The sequence below is a fragment of the Phaseolus vulgaris genome, chromosome 4, assembly GCF_051622355.1.
Source record: "Phaseolus vulgaris cultivar YP4 chromosome 4, ASM5162235v1, whole genome shotgun sequence".
Taxonomy (NCBI): Eukaryota; Viridiplantae; Streptophyta; class Magnoliopsida; order Fabales; family Fabaceae; genus Phaseolus; species Phaseolus vulgaris.
The window spans coordinates 27,160,190-27,182,444 of record NC_143501.1 but is presented as its reverse complement, the minus strand read 5'-3'; the positions used below and the strand labels follow the sequence as shown (position 1 = coordinate 27,182,444).

The window sequence follows — 22,255 nt, the reverse complement described above, 5'->3', positions numbered from 1 at the left end:
GGGATGACTTTCGTTGGGTGCTTTCAGTGGACGGATCATCGAACCAGCAGGGTAGCAGTGCTGGAGTCATCTTGGAAGGGCCCAACGGAGTGCTGATTGAACAGTCCCTAAGGTTTGCCTTCAAAGCCAACAACAACCAAGCAGAGTATGAGGCGCTGATCGCCGGAATCTTGCTGGCCAAGGAGATGGGAGCTAGGGTGTTGATGGCTAAGAGTGACTCGCTGTTGGTCACGGGACAAGTAACAGGCGAGTTCCAGGCTAAAGATCCACAAATGGCGGCTTACCTAGAGTATGTCCAGGAGTTGAAGAGTTCCTTTGTCTCCTTTGAAGTGGTGCATGTACCCCGAGAACAGAATGCCCGAGCTGACTTGCTAGCCAAGCTCGCCAGTTCAGGCAAGGGGGGTAGGCAGAGGACGGTGATCCAAGAAACTCTGAAGACACCCAGAGCATTTGCGGCAGATCACCTGGTTCTTCAGGTAAGCAAATCGACGGAGAAAGCGGCGAGGAGTCACCGGTCTTTGACTCAAGAGACCTTGAGGTCGCCAAGAATAAGAGCATGTCGGGGAGAGAAGGTGAACATGACGCAGGTCTGCACGACCCATGAGCCAGACACCTGGGTAACACAGTACAAGCGATGCCTGGCGGATGGCCTTCTCCCGCTGGATCCGACGGAGGCCAGGAAGATAAAGGAGAACTCCAGCAAGTTCACGATGATTGATGGCGAGCTGTATAGGTTTGGGTTCACACACCCACTCCTGGAATGTGTGCACGGAGAAAAATGTACAAGAATCATGGCCGAGCTCCATGAAGGGATTTGCGGAAGCCACGTCGGGGGTCGAGCTCTGGCTGCAAGGACTCTCCGTGCAGGTTACTACTGGCCAACAATGAGGGAAGACTGCAAGAAGTACGCATAGTGTTGCAAGCAATGTCAGCAGCACGCTGATTGGCACAAGGCACCTCCCGAGGAGTTGAAGTCGATTTACAGCCCTTGGCCGTTTCATACATGGGGGATCGACATTCTGGGACCCTTTCCACTGGCGACCAGGCAGATGAAGTACTTGGAAGTGGCGATTGAATATTTTACCAAGTGGATCGAAGCAGAACCAGTGGCCCAGATCACCGCGCACAAGATCGAAAGCTTTGTGTGGAAGAACATCTTGTGCCGGTTTGGTGTGCCCAAGCGCCTGGTGTCAGATAATGGGACTCAGTTTGCAAGTCACCGGTTGAAGAAGCTGTGCGAAGGGGTGGGAATTCAATAAGTATTTGCATCTGTCGAGCACCCTCAAACGAATGGCCAAGTAGAGTTGGCCAATCGGGTATTGCTGAGAGGTTTGAAGAAAAGGCTAGAGAAAGCCAAAGGAAGTTGGGCTGAGGAGGTACCCCGTATAGTCTGGGCGTACCACACCACCGAGCAGTCAGGAACCCATGAGACCCCATTCAGCCTGGTCTATGGATGCGACGCAATGATTCCAGTAGAAATCCAGGAGAGCTCGCCGAGATTCCAGAACTTTGTAGCGGAAGACTCGAATGAGGAAAGAAGGCTGAATCTGGATTTGCTGGATGAAGTCAGGGAGGAGGCGAGAGTGAAGGCTGAGGCGGTGAAGAGAAGGATTGAACGAAGGTATAACTCGAAGGTGATGCCAAGGCAGTTCAGAGAAGGCGACCTGGTGATGAGGAAGGCCCACCAGTACGAAATGGAGAACAAGCTGTCGCCTAACTGGACGGGACCGTTCAGGATAACCGAGGCGCTCGGGAACGGCGCCTACCGCTTAGAAACGTTGGGAGGAGGGGCGATTCCTCGCACTTGGAACGCCACGCACCTCAAGTTATATTACAGTTAAAAGCTTTGTAAGTAAAAACAAACACGTAGAGTTTGCAAGCTTTCTGTTAAAACAGTTTGAAGGGGGCACTCTTTTTTCCCTAAGGAGGGTTTTTAATGAGGCCACCCAATAAAAGAAGAGTTTTCGAAGTTTAAAGTTGCTTAGATTGCATGCTTGTTGTTATTGCGAAAGTTTTGAAGAGAAAAAAAACCTTGTCACTCGAACGTGATTTAGGGCAAGTTTTGAAGTTATGTTGCATGCTTTCTAAAAAGTTTCTAAGTCCCCATCGTTTTTCGGCGATTGGCGGCATCAGTTAAAGTTTAAAGTCCTCATCGTCTTTAGGCGATCGGAGGCACCAGTTAAAAGACCTCAACGCCCTCGTGCGTCTTGAGGCGAGAAAGAGATAAAGACCTCCTCGCCGCCGAGCGAGTGTAGGCGAGTTAGAGTAAAAAGTCCTCAGTGCTTCCAGGGGAGAGAAGATGTAACCTCTGGGGCAATGTAGAGGCACCAGCAAAAAGTCCTCAGTGCTTCCAGGGGAGAGAAGATGTAACCTCTGGGGCAATGTAGAGGCATCAGTGAAAAGTCCTCAGTGTTTCTAGGGGAGAGAAGATGTAGCCCCTGGGGCAATGTAGAGGCACGAGTTAAAGACCTTCTCGCCGATGAGCGAGTTCAGGCGAGTTAAAGACCTTCTCGTTGATGAGCGAGTTCAGGCGAGTTAAAGACCTTCTCGCCGATGAGCGAGTTCAGGCAAGATAAAATCCTTTTCGTCTTGAACGAGTTCAGGTATGGTGTAAAGGGTGGAAGAAGTTCAGAGGGTGGCTAAGGTAGGTTCGAAGAGAACGCCCAGCCACCCGGTTCTTTGTTCTGAAGCTCAGGGAGGTAGAGAAGGATCCAAAAGGCGCCTCTACCCCCAGATGAGGGAACAATGGCCAAGTTGTGAGGGCAAGAGGAAGCCTACATTGCCAAGACCCTCTGGCGCTCGGATTCGGGCGGTGGCACGAGCAAAGGCCCATTTGATGGAGCAGATGAGGTAAGCTATGCCTTAAGCCGTCAGTTGAAGTGAAACTTGCTGTTTAGTGAGTACTTTTACGACGAAGTTCGCTGCTTTTAAAAGTTTATGAGTTATTAGAATGCTGTTATTCGAAAGTTGATAGTTTGAGCAGCAAGTAAACAAGTTGTGCCCGCAGAATTGCTAAGTTAATTTCGTTTGAAGCGAATTGTACAAGGAGAGATAAGGCAAACGGAGAAATTGTAGGAAGAGGCATAAAAAAACTATAATAAAGTGGTATCAGTTCAAAATACATATACAAAAGAGGAAAGTTATTACAAGAAGTTTGCGCAAAGAGAAAACAGATGAATAAGTGAATGGAGGGAATCAGCTAGTCTTCAGAAGGAACGATCTTCCCATCCACCACTTCGTTGTTTAAAGACACCATGGAGAGGTCCAGATCAGGGTATTGGCAGGCGAACTGCTCCAGCGCGGCGTCAAACCCAGCAGCGAGGATTTGGCCAGAGCTCAGCTCGAGTTCTTCAATCTGCTTCTTGAGCCCCTCGTTCTGCTGTTTTAGTTCTTCAGCCCTCTCCCGAGCTTGAAGAAGGTCTTCAGTAACCCTCTTGTTCTCCACCTGCGCTTGGGCCAGCTCTGCGGCGATCCCTTCGTTTTCCTTTTTGGCCTCGGCGAGCTTAGCCATGGTGTCATCTCTCTCTTTTTCAGTTTTCCCCAAGAGGACCTCCCGATCTACAAACCTCTTCTCAAGGTTTTCTACCTTGGCGGCATCTGCTTTAATCGACGCCTCCAGGCCAGCCACCTTGAGACGATAGGGGACCAACTTGCCCTCCAGCTCGATCTTCTCTTGAGCTAAGAGGTGCACCCTATGGCGTAGATCGGTGGCTTCCTTGCGTGCCACCCGCAGCTCGGTGCTCATAGCATCCTCCACTCGCGAATGATCGATCTCCGCCAGCATAAGGTTGCAGGACAACTTCTCCGCCTCGATCCTTATTAGGCGATTCTCCTCTTGGGGTTTCTTGCTGGAACTCTCCACAGCTTTTGATATGATGGAGGGGAAATCCTCTGCCATCATCTTGAGTTTTGCTGAGAAGGGTTCCCACACCCTTTTGACCGCGAGGGAAAGGTTTGCTCGTGGAAGCACTGGGGAGCTTGTTGCTGGTTCTCGCCACCACCTTCTTGAATTGGTTGGTGAGTTGGAGCTTCTTGGCGTGGTGGTGACGAGGGGGACTCGGTGATGATGATGGGTGAGTTGTGAGCCCCTTCATCCCCGCCTGGTGCAGCTTCCGCAGTTGAGGCTGTTGAAGGAGGACCCCCTCCAGTAGATACAAATGGCGTGGAGGTGCTTGGGGGGTTCTCCATGAAGTTAGGCTCAGTAGCCTCAATCACGGGGAGTGCAGCCGCCAAGGGAACTGCTTGAACCGGCGGTGTTGCAGCTGGGGGAGAAGTCGGTATCGGAGTGGGAGCTGGTGGTGGGGACGGTGTTGATGTTGGAGGAGGAGGTGGAGCAGGTGGTGAAGAAGGCGCCACCCTTCTTCTCTTGGTAATGAGGCCGTCCTCAGTCGCCTCATCGTCTTCTTCTTCATCCTCATGGACCACCTGAGGGGTTTTCCTCTTTGGCTTCCTAAGGATGAGTTTTTTACGTTGTGGGGCGGGCAGGGCCTCTGAAGGAGCTGGGCCTTTAGGGGGCGATCTGCCCTGGGCAGCGGCGATCTCCACCACCGAGTTGGGCACAGTCTGGGAGCCCGACGCCAACCCATGGGCTCGGGCGAGCGCCCTCAATTCAGACAGTTTTCCTTTGCCCAACATGAGATCTGCATAATACAAAGGTATACAGGTCAGCTCAAAGAGAAAGATAAACACATGAGTAGATATGCAAATGAGGAAAACAAGTGATGCAGAAAATAAAAACCAAGTCTTGTGCACAACAGACAAGACGCCCAGCAACAGTTAACAGAGGTACAGCACAGGGCAATGACTTAGATGTTAAGGTAAGCTCTAACCTATGCGAGCCTCGAGTTGGCCCTCGAAGAACTCAAAGGAGATGATTGCGGAGGTAAGAAAGGTAATGTTCGCGGCTGCCACGCTCTTCTAGAAGAGGCACAGGTCCTTGTCCAAGGCGCCCATGTGGTCAGGGCTTCTTGGCTTCCTGAAGCTTCCCTTGGAGTCTTTGTTTCCCTTGTTCACCCAGTACAAGGGAAAGCCGTCGAGCAGCGAAGCGTCCTGGTCGTTTTGGCGCACTTGGACAAATTTGCCTTTCCAATCCTTGTAGGATTGCTGGAAGATAGAGAGGATCGACCTCCCAGCAATCCCGTTCAGGCTCACCCAAATGCGATCCCCAGGGTTCTTGGCCTCGAACAGAGAAAAAGGTACACGTCTACCGAGGCCGGTAGTCCCAAGTGCGCGCATATGATCTGAAACGCCCGCACGAATGCCCAGCTGTTGGGATGGAGCTGGGCGGCGGCGATGTCGAGCTCGGTTAGTAGCTCCCTTTCGAAACGAGTAAAGGGAAACCTAAGTTTCACCTTCTTGAATAAAGTGGTGTACACAAAGCAGAACAACTCGTCGTTGTTCCCTTTGTCGTCTGCACAAACTGGCACGTCGGGGGGGCAAGGTAGCACCATCAGCTTGTCGTCATGCTCTTTGTGGAATGAAAGGTTGGGCTCGTCCCCTTTCTTCAATCGAAGCACCGCCAGGGGAGAGTTTACTGAAGAAGTCTCCTTCAGCAAAGTCAAGGTGGCCCATGGGTATAGCTTCTTGTAGTCGGGGGAAGGAATGGAGGCACCTCCGGCGATGGGTGGAGTTGCCTGAGCAAGGTTGGGATGAGAGGTTGCAGGCCTCTCAGCCTGGGAGGAGGAAGCACCAGGTGCTCGCGGTGGGTTATGAGCTTGAGATGGAGGGTTTCGTGACGAGGGAGGAGGATTCGGGGTGATCTTTGAACGAGCCATCGCGGAAACTGCAAAGGAAAAAGAAAGGGAAAGGTGAGCGAAGGTTGCAGAGGTTGACTCGATTGTGAAGGAAGGGTGAAAAACGAACGAACGAAAGTTCGTTGTAGTGGAGACGAAGCCCTAAGTTACGAGTAGGGAGAAGCAGAAGAAACAACCCACAGCGTATGCACCAGGCAGTTAATGGATGATGTGAATCGGTTAAAATGCAGGAAAACTCAACAGAAGAAGCAAAGGGAGTACCTTTCGATAATCAGAAGAACGCTGAAGCAAGTTGAGGATTCAGAAGGTTGAGAAGCGTCGTGGGTTTTTGCAGAAGAAACTCAGAGCGTTTGAGAAGGCAAAGAGGTGATGGAACAGTAGAAGTGAAATGGGTTTAAGGGTTTTTCAAATGGTTTTTGGAACCGTAAACGACAACTAAAGATGACCGTTGATGAAGCCACGTGTCGAGCGATTGGGAGAATGTTTGGTGGAGCGTCAGGAAAGCAGAAAGTACGAACGTTTGGAATTCTGCGCCAGCGCCACGTAGATCGGTAGTGATGTGACTTCTTTAGTCTTTTCGCTGGACAAGTCTTCGCTTAAGACTGGGGGGCTTGTGTACCGCCCTGGTAGTCGGAAGTGATGACGTGGCATCGAGCTATTATATAGACGTGTTGGATGGGACACCTGGCTGGCAGAAGGGAAGGAAGTCGGGGGGTTCGTGTAGTCGCCAGTTATTAAGTTGGCGTGCTCCGATCTCCAGCATACCTAAACCGGCGGTCACCGGGTTGAAGATGAAGTCGCCAGATGTGAACCCGGGCGACCAAGTGATTAGAGATTGCCTAAATAAGGACACCGCCGAAGGTAAAGGCAGATAGTCATTTCCTAGCTGGCCAGAGGATGAGGTCGGGAGACAGCTTACTTGAACATATACGGTGAAGCAGGTAGGGCAGATCATGAAGGCGGCCGGCGAGACCACAGGGAAGGTGTGTACGAAGGCACCCGAACTCGCCACCCAGAAGAGATCACGCTCAAAGGCAGCTATGCACTGAGTTGTATCATGCATAAGTAACTTAGCCAAAAAACCTGAAGAGTAAGAAGTAGCGCCTAAGTCAAGGATGCTCCAGATGATGGCACGTGTACAGCTGGATGCGAGCCACGTGTCCAGATGTGTAACTGCCAGGAGAGAGAAAGTGCCCAGGTATATAAGAGTTTCTAATGAACTTCTGAGGTATGCACGCGTTTAGATTACTTCTTTACAACTGCGAGAATGAGAGTACGCTGAGAGAGAATTTGTGCACGGTTCCTTAGAGTTCTTGAGTTTTCTCTTAGTATTTGGTGGTTCAGTCGCTGACTTGGGCGTTGGAGCGTGATCGGCCGCAGCGGCGCCGTTCTTTCTTTTGCAGGTTCTTGAGGTGGATCGCGGTGAAGGACGGAGGCTAACACGGCGCAGAAGTCGATCCAGGTTTGACGAGGCAAGGCTCCAGCGTTTCGGTCAACAGGCAGGATCAGTCATCAAATGCGCCATCATCAAATCTTTGAGCCGCATCCTTCAAGATTTGTGTCCAAGATTGTCGTTGGAAATCAAAAGTCTTAATGTAATGACGCTGCCACACAAAAGCCTTGCCCTCCATTGAAAACAACAGTAATCTTGCTCTTTGTCGTATTGAGGTGTCTTCTAATTCGAAGAATTGCTCAACTTTGGCGCACCCTTGAAGGGCTTATAAACACACTTTCAATTACAACACGATTGTTCTGTTTGAAAACAGAACCAAACCTAACTACCAACTCTTTTTTTTTAAAAGAGTTACATAACAAAGAAACTTGTAGGGATGCTTGCTTAATTATTCAATTTAGTCTCCATAACCAAGGTCAACATCGTTGACCTCTCTTTGGCCACTTTCTTTGGTCTAACAAACAAGCCTTTTGCCTTTTTCATTTGTTGTCCTTTATTTCTTTTGGTGTTGCAATTATTTCTCTCTCTGGTTTGAGATGTCAAGTTTGACCGTTGAATGAATGTTAATAGTTATTTTGTTAAATTATTGAGATTAATTTAATCATTAATGTTTTTCATAATATGAAATAGTGTAGTTTATGCATTGTTTAAAATGTTACTTATTATGATGTATATTATTGTTGGATATCCCACACTGTCTAAGAATAAAGTCATATTATAATATATACATGGGATGCAATTCTCATCTTATAAACTGCTTTTGTGAGGTTGAGTTAGACAAACTCACTAAGATGGTATCTGAGTTATTTAGGTCCTACTCTAGCCAAGTTCTTTGGAGCTATTATGCTATTGATATTAGTCTCCTAGTAGACTATCTAAAGATATTTACATACTTGAGTTAGCGTAAGGGGGTTATGTTGGAAATTCCACATTGGCTAGAAATAAGACCATATTATAATATATAAGTGAGCTGTAAACCTCATCTTACAAACTGGTTTTATGAGGTTGAAATTGGCATAAACTCACTATTAATAGTTATAATTATTATTATTTTCTATGAAAAATAACTTGATCCGATCGGTCATCGGTAGTCGATGACGTCAGCATCAGAGAACCACGTGGACCACTCGCAGGGTGACACGTGGACCAGGTGGCAGAGAGGTAGGGGGACGATCGCCAAGAGAGGTGATCGGTGGTTAGTAGCCAAGTTACGAACGACAGATCAGACGGCAGAGGGGTCGGGGGATAGATCACCCAGAATGGTGATCGGTGGTCAGTAGCCAAGTGACCACCAGCAGACCAGTTCCCAGACTCGCGCCTGAGGGCAGAGCGCGAGTAGCGAATAAACACTGATCAGTCATCGGGTGTATTGTCATCGGGGTCTCGTGTTACACGCAGTTAAACTGGAACTAAGGTTCCCAGCGAGAGCGTTACGCATGGACCTCGCATGAGCACCCCTCAAGGAATCATGCACGAGAGTGGCCTGAGGGAACTAGTAAGCCAGTCGGTGATTGGTGATTCCCTCAACCCATTACGTGCGTGTCATCCCGAAGGGTAAGTCGCCTACGCAGAGAGTGACGTTTGGTGAGTGCGCCTAGACCAGCCACACCCGACGCTCTGCTAAGAGTATGCAATTTACCCAGATAAGAGAAGCATCCTAAGTTACTCCGCAAGGGCGTAACTTAGGCAGACAAAGAGAGGCGCTAGAGCCCTTCCAGTAAGTGACGCGTGTGTGGTTAGATGTGAGTTGCAGGCCTCCACATGTCACCATCTGAGAGGGGCGCGGTCCAGATAAAAGAGCACTCCGTACCGCTAAAGGTACAGACAGGCGCAGCCAAGCACAGGCATGCGCAGACTCTCACGCTCCCCATTGCTGATTCTGAAGGTACGCTGTCTCTGAAAAGCACGACAGGGTTCTGACACATGCCAGAAAAGCATAACAGAATTCTGTTATGCCCAGAAACAGGGAAAGAGAGATAAAAGGAGGAACCAGAGGGAGAGTGAGGGGGGAGGAGAAGAAAAACAGAGTGCAAGTTTTTCTCAGATACACATTTTTACTAAGTTTCCAGTTTCTGGTGGTTCTGTTGAACTAACTTGATCGTCGGAGTGCAAACGGCCGCTAGAGGCGCCGTCTGTGTATTTTGCAGGTCACATTTGGAGATCCAAGAGAAGGTTCTGAGGGTGATTCTGCAGGAGACGCAGTCGCGTGGACAGGGCAGAGAGTGCTACGAAGCGATTCCTCCACGTTCGAGTTGCCGGCAGGATCATTTGGCGCCCACCGTGGGGCACGAGTGAATCGTTGTCCCATATATACCACAGTTTTAAAGCTCACCAGAGTTTTATCAGTTCCTCTGATAGAGAAGATGCCTAGAAACAGACAACCATCACCCGCGCCATCCGCTGATGAAGGAGCTGTGACAATGGCGCAGGTCCTGGAAATGGTGCGCACGCTGCAGGATAACGCAGCAGCGTCGAAAGTCGAACAAGAAAGGATGCAGACGGAGTTGGCCGCGTCGCAAAGCAGGAACGACGAACTGAATCGTGTCAACGAAGAGTTGAGAAGAACGCTGCAGGCGCGGAGGGAGCACGTTGTTGACGAAAGGGTGTCTGGGCATCCTTCACCTCCAAGGGCATTTCCCATGCCATTCTCCCCTGAGATTATGGGAACCATGGTGCCTTCCAACCTGGTGGGGGTAAAAGCGTCGTTCAAAGGGGTAGAAGACCCGGAGGCGCATCTGACGGCATTCCACACCCAGATGATGTTGTCTGGGGGCTCAGACGCTGTATACTGCAAGATGTTCATGAGCACACTGAGCGGAATCGCCATGGAGTGGTTCGTGAGTTTACCGGAAGGGCATATCACGTCGTTCTCTCAGTTCTCGAAGCTCTTCATTGAACAATACATCGTCAACAAGGCGCCTGCAGTGGTGTCCTACGACCTGTTCGACGTACGCCAATACCAGGGGGAGTCGCTGAAAGACTACCTCAACCGTTTTGGAGCTCAAGTGGTTAGACTACCCAGCAAAGATGAAGACATGCTTGTGCACGCGTTTAAGAAGGGAGTGCTGCCAGGCCCTTTCAGTGAGTCTCTCATCAGGAGCCATCCCAGCACCTTTGCAGAGATCCGACGGCGTGCGGTGGCGCACATAGCGGCAGAAACAGAAGTTTCTGAGAAGAGGGGAAGTGCTGCACCACCCAGACCGCGTGGAGGGCAAGGAAAACCGCAGCAAGCGAGGGTGCATGAGGCCAAAGAGGGGAAGAAGGTGCGGGAAAAACCTCGTCCCTACGCACCAGGCAAAGACCAGAGTAAGGGGCGTGCAAGGGAGAATAACGCGCCCCCAAGATACAACTTCATGGTGGGGTTGGCGGACCTCATCGCCCTTCCTGCCGTAGCAGCAAGACTACGAGTACCAGAGAAGACAGACAAGGTACTCGGAAGGAAAAAGAATGAATGGTGTGAGTTTCATCAGGCCTTTGGACATACACTTCATTCCTGTTTGGCGCTGGGACACCAACTGGCAGAGTTGGTGAAGTCTGGGTTTCTAGCAGATTACCTGCGTGAGCCACAGGGTGATCGCGCGTCAGGATCCCAAACTGGAGAGCAACAGCATGAAGTCCCTGTGCATGGGGAAGTGCAGACGATCGCTGGAGGCTTCTCTGGTGGGGGATGCACAGCTTCACAAAGAAGGAGATACACTCGATCTGTGATGGCGGTAGATGCAGTGGATGAGAGTCATTACCCTGAGGTGGACATCGTCTTCAGGAAGGCTGACCTACGAGACGTTGTCCCACACGACAACGACCCTGTGGTCATTTCTCTCATCACAGCAGGAAGACGAGTGCATAGAGTACTCGTGGATCAAGGAAGCTCGGCGGATGTCATGTTCTGGCCAACGTTCAACAAGCTACAGTTGTCCCCTGATCAGTTGAGACCGTATACTGGTTGTCTCTACGGTTTCGCAGGGGACCAGGTAGAAGTGCGGGGATACATCGAGCTGAGGACAACGTTCACCGACGGAACGGCAGCCCGCACGGAAAGGATAAAGTACCTGGTGGTGAACGCCCCTTCCGCGTACAATGTCCTGTTGGGGAGGCCAACGCTCAATAGACTGGGCGCAATACCATCGACAAGGCATATGAAGTTGAAGCTGCCGTCGATGGAAGGGGCCGTGATAACCATCAAATCGGATCAGGCTGAGGCAAGACGCTGTTATGAGAACAGTTTGAAGCAAAAAAGAAGTGTGTGCCACGTCACCACAAAACCACCACCAGGCGTGCGCGGAGAGCGATTGGCGGACAGGGAGACACAAGGCACGATCACTCCTCGCGAGTCAGGGATCGCGAGAGCGGTCATTGCCAGTGAGAGGAGGCCCCACCCAGTTGAAGGATGGGTCGAGGTGGACATCAGGGGAAGAAAATTCAAGCTGGGGGGATCCCTCGTTGAAGAAGACCGAAGGCTGATCATGGGTGTGATCGGGGAGCACATGAATGCCTTTGCATGGTCATCATCCGACATGCCAGGAATCGACCCCGATTTCCTCTGCCATCGTCTATCAATGGACCCCATGGTTCGACCGGTACGGCAGAGAAGAAGGAAATTCAACGAGGAGAAGAGGAAGGTGATCCACGACGAAGCGCAGAAGCTCCTTGTCGCAGGGCATATCAGAGAAATCCAGTACCCCGAGTGGCTAGCGAATGTGGTACTGGTGCGGAAGGCAAGCGGCAAATGGAGAATGTGCGTGGACTTCACTGACCTCAATAAGGCCTGCCCCAAGGATTCTTACCCCTTACCCAGTATAGATGCTCTAGTCGATAGCGCCTTGGGGGGAAAGCTACTCAGCTTCTTGGACGCTTTCTCAGGGTATAATCAGATCAGGATGCACCCAATGGACGAATGCAAGACCGCGTATATGACGGAACGGTCTTGCTACTGCTACAAGGTCATGCCATTCGGGTTGAAGAATGCGGGGGCTACCTACCAGCGGCTCATGGATAGGGTGCTCTCGCCCATGCTGGGAAGGAACGTGCACGCCTATGTAGATGACATGGTGGTTACGTCCCAAGAGAAGAAGCATCATGCAGCTGATCTGGAAGAGCTATTCACCACCATTGCCAAGTATGGGCTGAAGCTCAACCCTGAGAAATGCATATTCGGTGTAGAGGCTGGGAAGTTTTTGGGCACCCTCTTAACAGAGCGAGGAATCGAAGCTAACCCGGAGAAGTGTGCGGCGATCGTGGCGATGAGGAGCCCAACGACGGTGAAGGAGGTGCAGCAGCTCACCGGCCGCTTGGCAGCACTGTCCCGGTTTATGTCTGCTGGTGGGGAGAAAGGTCACCCATACTTCCAGTGTCTCAAGCGCAACAGCAGATTTCTCTGGACGCAGGAGTGCGAGGAGGCCTTCATTAAGTTGAAGGGATATCTGGCAAGCCCACCAGTCTTGCGAAAGCCCCAGGTAGGCATCCCTCTCCGTCTATACTTTGCTGTTACGGAGAGGGCAGTCAGTTCAGTCCTGGTGCAAGAGCTGGACCAGGCCCAGAGGCCTGTTTATTTCGTCAGCAAGGTGCTGCAAGGCCCTGAAACCAGGTACCAGGCCCTCGAGAAGGCTGCTCTAGCGGTGGTATTCTCAGCCAGAAGACTCAGGCATTATTTCCACAGCTTCACAGTGGTGGTTATGACTGATCTGCCTATCCAGAATGTATTGAAGAAACCTGATGTGGCAGGAAGGATGGTCAAGTGGGCAGTGGAATTATCGGAATTCGATATTCAGTACGAGCCCCGAGGACCGATCAAAGGGCAGGTGTTCGCGGACTTCGTAGTCGAGCTATCATCCATCGCGACACCTGCAGAAGGGCTAGATTTTCGATGGGTGTTATCGGTGGATGGCTCCTCTAATCAGCAGGGAAGCGGTGCTGGGGTCATCCTGGAAGGGCCAAACGGGGTACTGATTGAGCAGTCCCTCCGTTTCGCCTTCAAAGCTAGCAACAATCAGGCGGAGTACGAGGCCCTGATCGCGGGAATGTTGCTAGCAAGGGAAATGGGAGCAAGAAATCTGCTGGCCAAGAGCGATTCGTTACTGGTCACCGGGCAGGTTACCGGGGAGTTCCAAGCAAAGGACCCCCAGATGGCAGCCTACCTGGAGTATGTGCAGCTCCTGAAGACGTCTTTCGCCGAGTTTGAGTTAGTGCATGTACCTAGAGAGCAGAACGCCCGAGCAGACCTGCTTGCCAAGCTGGCCAGCTCAGGCAAAGGGGGGAAGCAGAGGACTGTCATTCAGGAGACCCTGAAGGTGCCGCGCGCGTTCGTATCAGACAACCAGGTGCTTCATGTATACAAGTCAATGGAGCGTCTAACGATCGGTCATCGGTCGTTGACTCAAGAGACGCTGAGAGCGCCGAGGGTGAGATCGCGACCCTCAAAGATCGGTGAGTTGATGGAGGTCCACGCGGAGAAGGAACCCCATACCTGGATGACGCCATACCGGCTATACTTAGAAGATGGTGTGCTCCCGCTCGATCTGGCAGAGGCCAAAAGAATAAAGAGGGGTTCAAGTAAGTTTACTCTCATAGATGGAAGCCTATTTAGATTCGGATTTTCTCACCCTGCGCAGATCTGTGTACACGGCGAGCAGTGCACCAGACTCATGTCTGAGCTGCACGAGGGGGTGTGCGGAAGCCATGTGGGTGGTCGCGCTTTGGCAAGTAGAGTACTCCGCGCGGGGTACTACTGGCCGAAGCTGAAGGAGGATTGCATAAGGTTTGCTCAGCGATGCAAACAATGTCAGCTGCATGCAGATTGGCACAAGGCGCCCCCTGAGGAGTTGAGGTCCATCCATAGCCCGTGGCCATTCCATACATGGGGGATTGACATCCTAGGACCTTTTCCCCTGGCGACAAGGCAGATGAAGTTCCTCATTGTGGCCATCGAATATTTCACTAAGTGGGTGGAGGCAGAGCCAGTTGCACACATCACTGCACAGAAAGTCGAACACTTCGTCTGGAAGAACATTGTCTGCCGCTTCGGAATACCCAAGAGGCTGGTTTCTGACAATGGCACCCAGTTCACCAGTCATCAGTTGAGAAAGATGTGTGAAGAGCTAAAGATACAACAGGTTTTCGCATCAGTGGAGCACCCACAAACAAATGGGCAGGTGGAGTCAGCAAATCGAGTGCTGCTCAGGGGGCTGAAGCGGAGGCTAGACAAGGCCAAAGGAGGCTGGGCAGAGGAGGTCCCCAGAATTGTGTGGTCTTACCACACCACCCCACAGTCCAGCACCCATGAGACACCCTTCAGCCTTGTCTATGGGACAGACGCCATGATTCCTGTAGAGATACAGGAGAGCTCCCCCAGATTTTTGAACTTCATTGCTGAAAAGTCCAATGAAGAGCGTAAGGTGAATCTGGATTTGCTAGACGAAGTGCGAGAGGAGGCCAGAGTCAGTGCTGAAGCCATGAAGAGAAGAGTAGAGCGGAGGCACAACTCTAAAGTGAGGCCCAGGCGCTTCTGGGAAGGTGATCTGGTGATGAGAAAGGCGCATCAGAATGACATGCAGAATAAGTTATCCCCGAAGTGGACAGGCCCGTACAGAGTGGTGGAGACATTAGAGAACGGAGCCTATCGCCTAGAGACTTTGGAGGGAGGAGCAATCCCCAGAACGTGGAACGCCACCCATTTAAAATTTTATTTCAGTTAAAATTGTACGGTAATGGCGTTCTCACGCTAAAAAGCACATGCTTTGTTTGTGGTGGAAACAGTTGAACAGACAAGGGTGGCACTCTTTTCCCTAAAGAGGGTTTTTAACGAGGCCACCCAATTAGAGAAAAATTTCCAGCATATAAAGTGTTCTCAAGTATTAAGGTTAAAATCCTCCTTGCCCCAGGTGCAAGTGCAGGTGATTGGTTAGGCCCTACTTGCCCTAGGCGCAACTGCTGGCACCGATCTGAGTCTTCCTCACCCCAGGTGTGAGCGCAAGCAGAAAGGTTTGAAAGGCCAGGGATGCTAGTAAGACCAAGAGAAGGAAAGGAAAGGTTTTGACAAAACGTCCTTTACCCACTTGGCATGCACCAATATTGGCCCAGTAAAACTCTCAGTCAGAAAACCTTTCTCACCCCAGGAGTGAGACAGGGAGTGAGCGACTCAACCCGCCAAAGGGTGATGACCTCGGGGAAAGGGAAAGGGGTTAGCGAGAAACACTTCCTCTTCCCCAAGATGAGGCCTCACTTTGAGCAATCGATGTCAAGGTCCTTTATGCACTTAGCGCTAGAGCGACAGAGAAAGCTAAGTAAGGACTAAAGAGCGATCACCGATGAGTCGTCAGTAATTGGCTAGTAGTACAAAGCAGCGCACGAGAACTGTCAAACACCAAGCTGAGGGAACAGCCATTCGAGATCAAGCAGATCGCGCTAAGCCTGAGTTGGTTAACACTTAGTCGCGCGCAAAGAGTAAGAGAAGCAGATCGCGCTAAGCCTGAGTTGGTTAACACTTAGTCGCGCGCAAAGAGTAAGAGAAGCAGATCGCGCTAAGCCTGAGTTGTTGACACTTAGTCGTGTGCGAAAGGAAAGGTAAAGCCCAAGATCGCGCTGAACCTAAACTAGCTAACAGTTAGTCGCGCACATAAAGGTAAGTGGAGTCCAAAGAAAGTACAAAGGAAAATCGAGCAATTGAAACCAAGAAGAAGTCAAAATTACAAAAGGAAGAGATTCAGGGAGTAGGAGGCCTAAGTTTCCCATCTACTACCGAGTGATGAATGCTGAATTGCGCAAGGTCCAGTTCTGGAAGGACGCAGCGGACTTGCTCGAGCGCCAGCTCGAATCCATCAATGAGGGAATCGACGCCCACGTTCATCAAGTCCTCTTTCTCCGCCTCCAGACTTCGCCTCGAAGCCTCTGCAGCATCCCTCTGCGTGGTAAGGGTAGCAAGGGAGGAGGCAGCTTCAGACAGCTTGCCCACTGCCTCCTCAAGCTTCTTTTCGGCGGCAGCAATTGCCTCCTTGGCGGCCTTGAGCATCTCCACCCGCTGAGAATCCTGTTGGCGTAGGGAGGAGTTCTCAGCCTGTAACTCCTCCACCATCTGACTCCGTTCGAGCAAAGAGGAATTCTCAGCCTGTAACTCTGCCACCTTCCAGTCCAGAGGACCAACAGTCTGCCCCATCAAGATCTCCATCTTGATGGTCTCCTGGACCTGCAGCAAGTACTCCCTCCTGGCCTTCTCCACCATGCCTCGCAACAGCTCGACAGACCCCTGAGCGGCTTCAAGGTCACTGTGCAGCGACTCGTTGTCGTGCTCAAGTTCCTTCACCCTTTTCTCCAGGGCTTTCTGCTTGCGATGCTGGGTGGAGAACTCCAGCGAGAGCACCACCTGCTTGGCAAGGTGTGCGTCTATCTCCTCCCCGCTCCAGTCGACGAGCTCCCCATTGCTGATGTGCTGTCGCACCATGGAGATAACTCTACTGAAGTTCTCATGGTTGGCTCCAGTGTTGCTTGGGCGCGAGCCAGACCCACCATGTTCAGCATTGGCGGTGGAGATTGTCGTTGGAGGCGGGGCACACTCTTTTTGAGCAGAAACACCCCCAGCAGGGTGAGCGGATGGACCAGGTGATTGGCCTGCTGGGGAGGAAGTTGGCGGTTGAGAGGTTGGGGGCGATTTTTGGCCAGGAGAAGGTGGGCATGCGGGCTCTGGGGTCGGTCGGGTAGGGGGAGAGTGAGGTGGTGAACCTTCCTCTACCTCTACCACCTCTATCCCTCCAGGCTGGAGAGACGAGACCCCCTCAGCCACTGCTTTCTTTCTCTGGCGGTGAATGAGGGGGGAGCCTGAGCTTTCCTCTTCCACTGAGGCAGCGGCAGCAGCAGGTACCAGCGAAGAAGCCTTCACCAGCCTTTTCCTTTTCTTCCCTTGCTCGGGGCCTTCGGCTGGCGCGACCGAGAGCGGAGGGGCTTCGATTGGCTCGGTGGTGGAAGAGGAAGAGCCAGTCCCTTTGGCCACTCGGCGTTTAGCGAGCTCCAACACCGCCAACCTCCTATCTTTCCCTGACATTGAATCTGCATAGGCAAGAAAGAGGAAATTTAGACAGCTAAAAGACGCAAGCAAGGTGAAAAGTATGAGAGCATGCATGAGGAGGTATAAATGTCCTAAGGGGCGGCAGAGAAGGAACTACCTATATATTTCTTCAGGGAAACCACATCAAACTCATCCTTGATGAGGCGAGCGGAGTCATACTTAGCCCCCAGGAGCAGCCCACACAGCTCGCGCTCGTAAGGGGCCATGGTCTCGAGGTCCTTGGGTTTTTTAAATTGAACCTGGGGAACCCAGTAGAGGGGGTACCCCTCGAGCAGATGAGGGCTTTGTGGGGTGGCGGATATCATATAAAATCTGCCCTTCCAGTCTTTGAAGGACTGTTGGTACAGGCCCAGAAGCACCCGTCCAGCAACCCCGTTCAGGCTGACCCAGAACCTGTCCCCTGGTTTCTTCGCCTCAAAGAAGTAGAGGAACACCTCCACCGAGGCGTTGTGCCCAAAGTGGTTGCACAGAATCTGAAACGCCCGGATGAAGGCCCAGGCATTGGGGTGGAGTTGGCAGGGCGCGACGTTCAACTCCATCATCAGCTCTTTCTCGAAGAAGGTGAAGGGGAGTCGCAGCCTCAACCTTTTGAAGATTGCGGAGTAAACAAAAACGAAGGGCACCCCATTGGTGGCCCTGTCGTCGGCGCAAATGGGCATCCCTCGGGGAGGGATGCGGACTCGGATGTGGAAGTCGTTTTCCCTGTCTATGGAACACGAGGGTTCATCCGGGTCTTGGCTCAGAAGCGAGTTAAGATGGTCCTCAGGTAGCAAGATGGACGTTTCAGATAGCAACGCCAGAGGGGCCCAGTCATAGACTTTGGCGTTGTCATGGAATGAGGTGACAACAGGCGGTGGCGAAGCTGGTGCACTCGCGGAGGGCTGTGCACCAGAAGAAGAGGCAAGGACGCGAGCGGTCTGCTTCAAGCGAGCCATCGAGAGATAGCTGCAATGGAGGAAAACGAAGGGTCAGAAATAGAAAGGGAGAGAGTGATGGATGGTTCGGTGAAAAACATAGAGGGGGAATGAGGAAGAAATGCCCAGGTAAAGGAGAAAGAAGGGGAGGCAGAAGTCAAAACGGAAACATGAGAAAAACCCTAGCGCGGGTTGAGAAGAAGAAAAACAGGGACGGTGAATGCATGATAACTAGAATGGTAAATGCAATCAGTAAAGATGACCAAAAGGGGGCCAGGGAAAAGAAAAACCATACCTTTGAATGATCGTAGGAGTATAGGATCACAGAGAATTCGAAGAAAGATGGGTGCGCAGAAGAAAAGTTCGCGGAGAGTTTGGGAGTCAAATGAAGAAGATGGAGGAACAGTGGGAGGGCGCGCCATTTTGAATAAGAGAAGCGCTAGCGACGCACAACGCTGGCCGTTGATGGTGCCACGTGTCGCGAGATTAAGGAAGGAAGCCCAAACGTTAAAGAAGCAGCACGTGAGGTGGCACGTGAGGCGGCCCCACTTGCCACGTGGACTGAGGGCACGACCACTTAGTCTCTTCGCTGAGAACGAGTTCTCGACTCGAGACTGGGGGGCTTGTGATCCGATCGGTCATCGGTAGTCGATGACGTCAGCATCAGAGAACCACGTGGACCACTCGCAGGGTGACACGTGGACCAGGTGGCAGAGAGGTAGGGGGACGATCGCCAAGAGAGGTGATCGGTGGTTAGTAGCCAAGTTACGAACGACAGATCAGACGGCAGAGGGGTCGGGGGATAGATCACCCAGAATGGTGATCGGTGGTCAGTAGCCAAGTGACCACCAGCAGACCAGTTCCCAGACTCGCGCCTGAGGGCAGAGCGCGAGTAGCGAATAAACACTGATCAGTCATCGGGTGTATTGTCATCGGGGTCTCGTGTTACACGCAGTTAAACTGGAACTAAGGTTCCCAGCGAGAGCGTTACGCATGGACCTCGCATGAGCACCCCTCAAGGAATCATGCACGAGAGTGGCCTGAGGGAACTAGTAAGCCAGTCGGTGATTGGTGATTCCCTCAACCCATTACGTGCGTGTCATCCCGAAGGGTAAGTCGCCTACGCAGAGAGTGACGTTTGGTGAGTGCGCCTAGACCAGCCACACCCGACGCTCTGCTAAGAGTATGCAATTTACCCAGATAAGAGAAGCATCCTAAGTTACTCCGCAAGGGCGTAACTTAGGCAGACAAAGAGAGGCGCTAGAGCCCTTCCAGTAAGTGACGCGTGTGTGGTTAGATGTGAGTTGCAGGCCTCCACATGTCACCATCTGAGAGGGGCGCGGTCCAGATAAAAGAGCACTCCGTACCGCTAAAGGTACAGACAGGCGCAGCCAAGCACAGGCATGCGCAGACTCTCACGCTCCCCATTGCTGATTCTGAAGGTACGCTGTCTCTGAAAAGCACGACAGGGTTCTGACACATGCCAGAAAAGCATAACAGAATTCTGTTATGCCCAGAAACAGGGAAAGAGAGATAAAAGGAGGAACCAGAGGGAGAGTGAGGGGGGAGGAGAAGAAAAACAGAGTGCAAGTTTTTCTCAGATACACATTTTTACTAAGTTTCCAGTTTCTGGTGGTTCTGTTGAACTAACTTGATCGTCGGAGTGCAAACGGCCGCTAGAGGCGCCGTCTGTGTATTTTGCAGGTCACATTTGGAGATCCAAGAGAAGGTTCTGAGGGTGATTCTGCAGGAGACGCAGTCGCGTGGACAGGGCAGAGAGTGCTACGAAGCGATTCCTCCACGTTCGAGTTGCCGGCAGGATCATAACTCATCTAGGAAAGTTCTGGTCAGTTAATTGTGTAAAAGTTTGTTTAAAATTCCAAGTGGGAAAACCCATCTTGATTTCTCCGATGGATAAAAGCTGTTTTGCTCCCTCCATGTTTCACTTTCTGTACTTATATAACAGGTGAATTGTATTAGTATACATGTGTTATTTCAATGCAAGCACAATTGTATGAATTCTTTTAATCCATCTTTGGGCTTTCCAATGTTTGTGATTACAAAGTACCCTATAAACTCAAAGGAGAGTTTTATCATAGTGCTATACATCTAGATATACTCCGTGGTTGTGAATATTGACCAATAAGGACACTAGAAAAGAGTTAAGATTGATCTTATGGTCAACAATATCCTTTAGTATTTTATCCTTTAACTGAGTCTGGTGATGTCATGCAATCTATACAGCTGATCTCACTTATTGGGATAAAACTTTTGTAGTTATTCTAGGCTTTATGCAAATACAAATTTCCTTGGGATTGATGATTGTTAAGTTCCTTTATTGTTTTGCCTGATTGAACATTTGTAGGATTATACTTGCCACACATGGCAATAAAATGGTCAGATTATGCAACCTTTTTGTTCATGTTGCAATTTAGATATCTTGATTTTGGGGGAGGGTAGATGTACCCAATCTGCAATCAGAGAGGCTGTTTACAGGATTTGAACCTGGGATGCTTCGTTGAAAATTGTAGTGGGTAATAATAACATTGTAAAAGACATGTAGTGTCGATTTTGCCATTTGTGATGCTCACTTTTTCAAAATTATTGATTTTATTGGTTTTGGTTGTGAAGTAAATGAAAGTCCATTCCTCTTGCAGAGTGAGCTGGATTATTGTGAAGAGCCATCTATGTCACCTAGAGCACCACTGCAACACCACCAGTCACAACCAACAATGCATGTCCCCAGCTTGGGCTTTCCAGTCACTTCAGCATCTTTTGTCCAAACTATAGCTGCACAAGGACTCCGTGCTGAACCTGGTGAAAATCAACCAAAGAATTCTGTGTTTTCGAATGCCTTGTCAAGTCCAATACGCCGAAGCCTTCAACATTATCAAATCAGTGAGGGAGGATGCTACAGCAATGGTCCCTCCATGGGGGGCAATGGAAACCGGAACACTGAACTTGGCTTTCTTCCCCAGGAAGGCAGGGAATCAGTAGTAGTGAGCTCCAATGATTCTGCCATGGATATGCATGCAGACTAGTCCTGTATATTGGTTTATCAATTGGGCCTTATCTCACCAGCCTTCTGCAACAGCTGCAGAAGAAGCCAACAACCTGGAAATTCCATATCTGAGTTTTGTCATTGGATCGTGCAAGAAATGAGAGGAGGATGGACCCAATTCTGTTAACCTTTTACTATGCTTATGTCAACCGGGTGATTAGTTTGGGGTCTTAGTGGTTTTTGTAAAGTTCTTTGTTGATCAGCTTTTAAGCGTTTTATTTTGTACCTTAAATTGTTTCACCCCTCCCCCTTTCACCAAAAAGCCTGTCTTTTCAATGAAAGGGGCTGATTCTATCTCAAGTTTCATATGTAAATCTGTTCTTACATAATTTTTCTCTTTATGCCAATTTACAGCTTCAATTTTGTTGTTGGTGCCTGCCTGGCTTTCCTTTGCCTGTTGTGTGTTCAAAGATCTATCTGAGGTTACTTGCAGAAAAAAAGACTCATTTGTTTTTGTTCTTCAATACACATTTTTAACTCCCCCATTCCATTGAAGGACCTCCACTTCTAAGTGATGAGATTTCTGAACGAATTGAAATAAACTCTTATTTCTATGTTCAATTGTTATATTTGAGGTATCATTTCCTTTGAAGCATGATTATTTCCATACAATTTTGTCCTCAAAAGGTGTTTTAGTAAGTTAAGAGAGATGTTTAAGTAAGTTAAAAGGGAGGATTAAATAATTTGCTCTCAAGTCAAGATTTCTAAGTAAATATAAAATTTGTAGGCATGCTGAAACAATTTTATTGACCAAAAACTTATCTTTCTTTTTGTAGTTTTTCCTTTTCATTATACAAATGTTTACACGAACAGGTAAGTGTTTTCCCAATAAATACGTGAAGCTTTCAAAGAGGAGAAAAACTCATTTCATTCAACATACTTTTATTCCTAATAATCTAGGCTTATTCTATTCCACCAAGGAGTTAATTCTTGAAAGCATTAAATCTCCACTAGAATTAAAACTCCACGAACTATTATAATGACTTGGGAAGATTAGTAAACATAAAAAAATTAATCTAA

General features: G+C 50.1%; 1 protein-coding gene across 2 annotated transcripts in view; it reads left to right on the top strand.

Moving 5' to 3' along the window:
- Nucleotides 1-21,599, top strand: part of LOC137837518 (uncharacterized) — a 30,308-nt gene extending 8,709 nt beyond the window's left edge. Inside the window, exons 1-2 of one of the 2 annotated variants that reach the window (XM_068646532.2) lie at nt 7,829-20,020; nt 20,832-20,971. In XM_068646532.2, coding sequence (XP_068502633.2) covers nt 9,570-14,897 — 5,328 coding nt within the window. In that variant the 5' untranslated portion in view covers nt 7,829-9,569 and the 3' untranslated portion in view covers nt 14,898-20,020; nt 20,832-20,971. Of the gene's footprint in view, nt 1-7,828; nt 20,021-20,831 lie in introns of those variants that run through there. The other variant, XM_068646533.2, reaches the window with a different exon arrangement.
- Nucleotides 21,600-22,255: the final 656 nt, after the last annotated feature.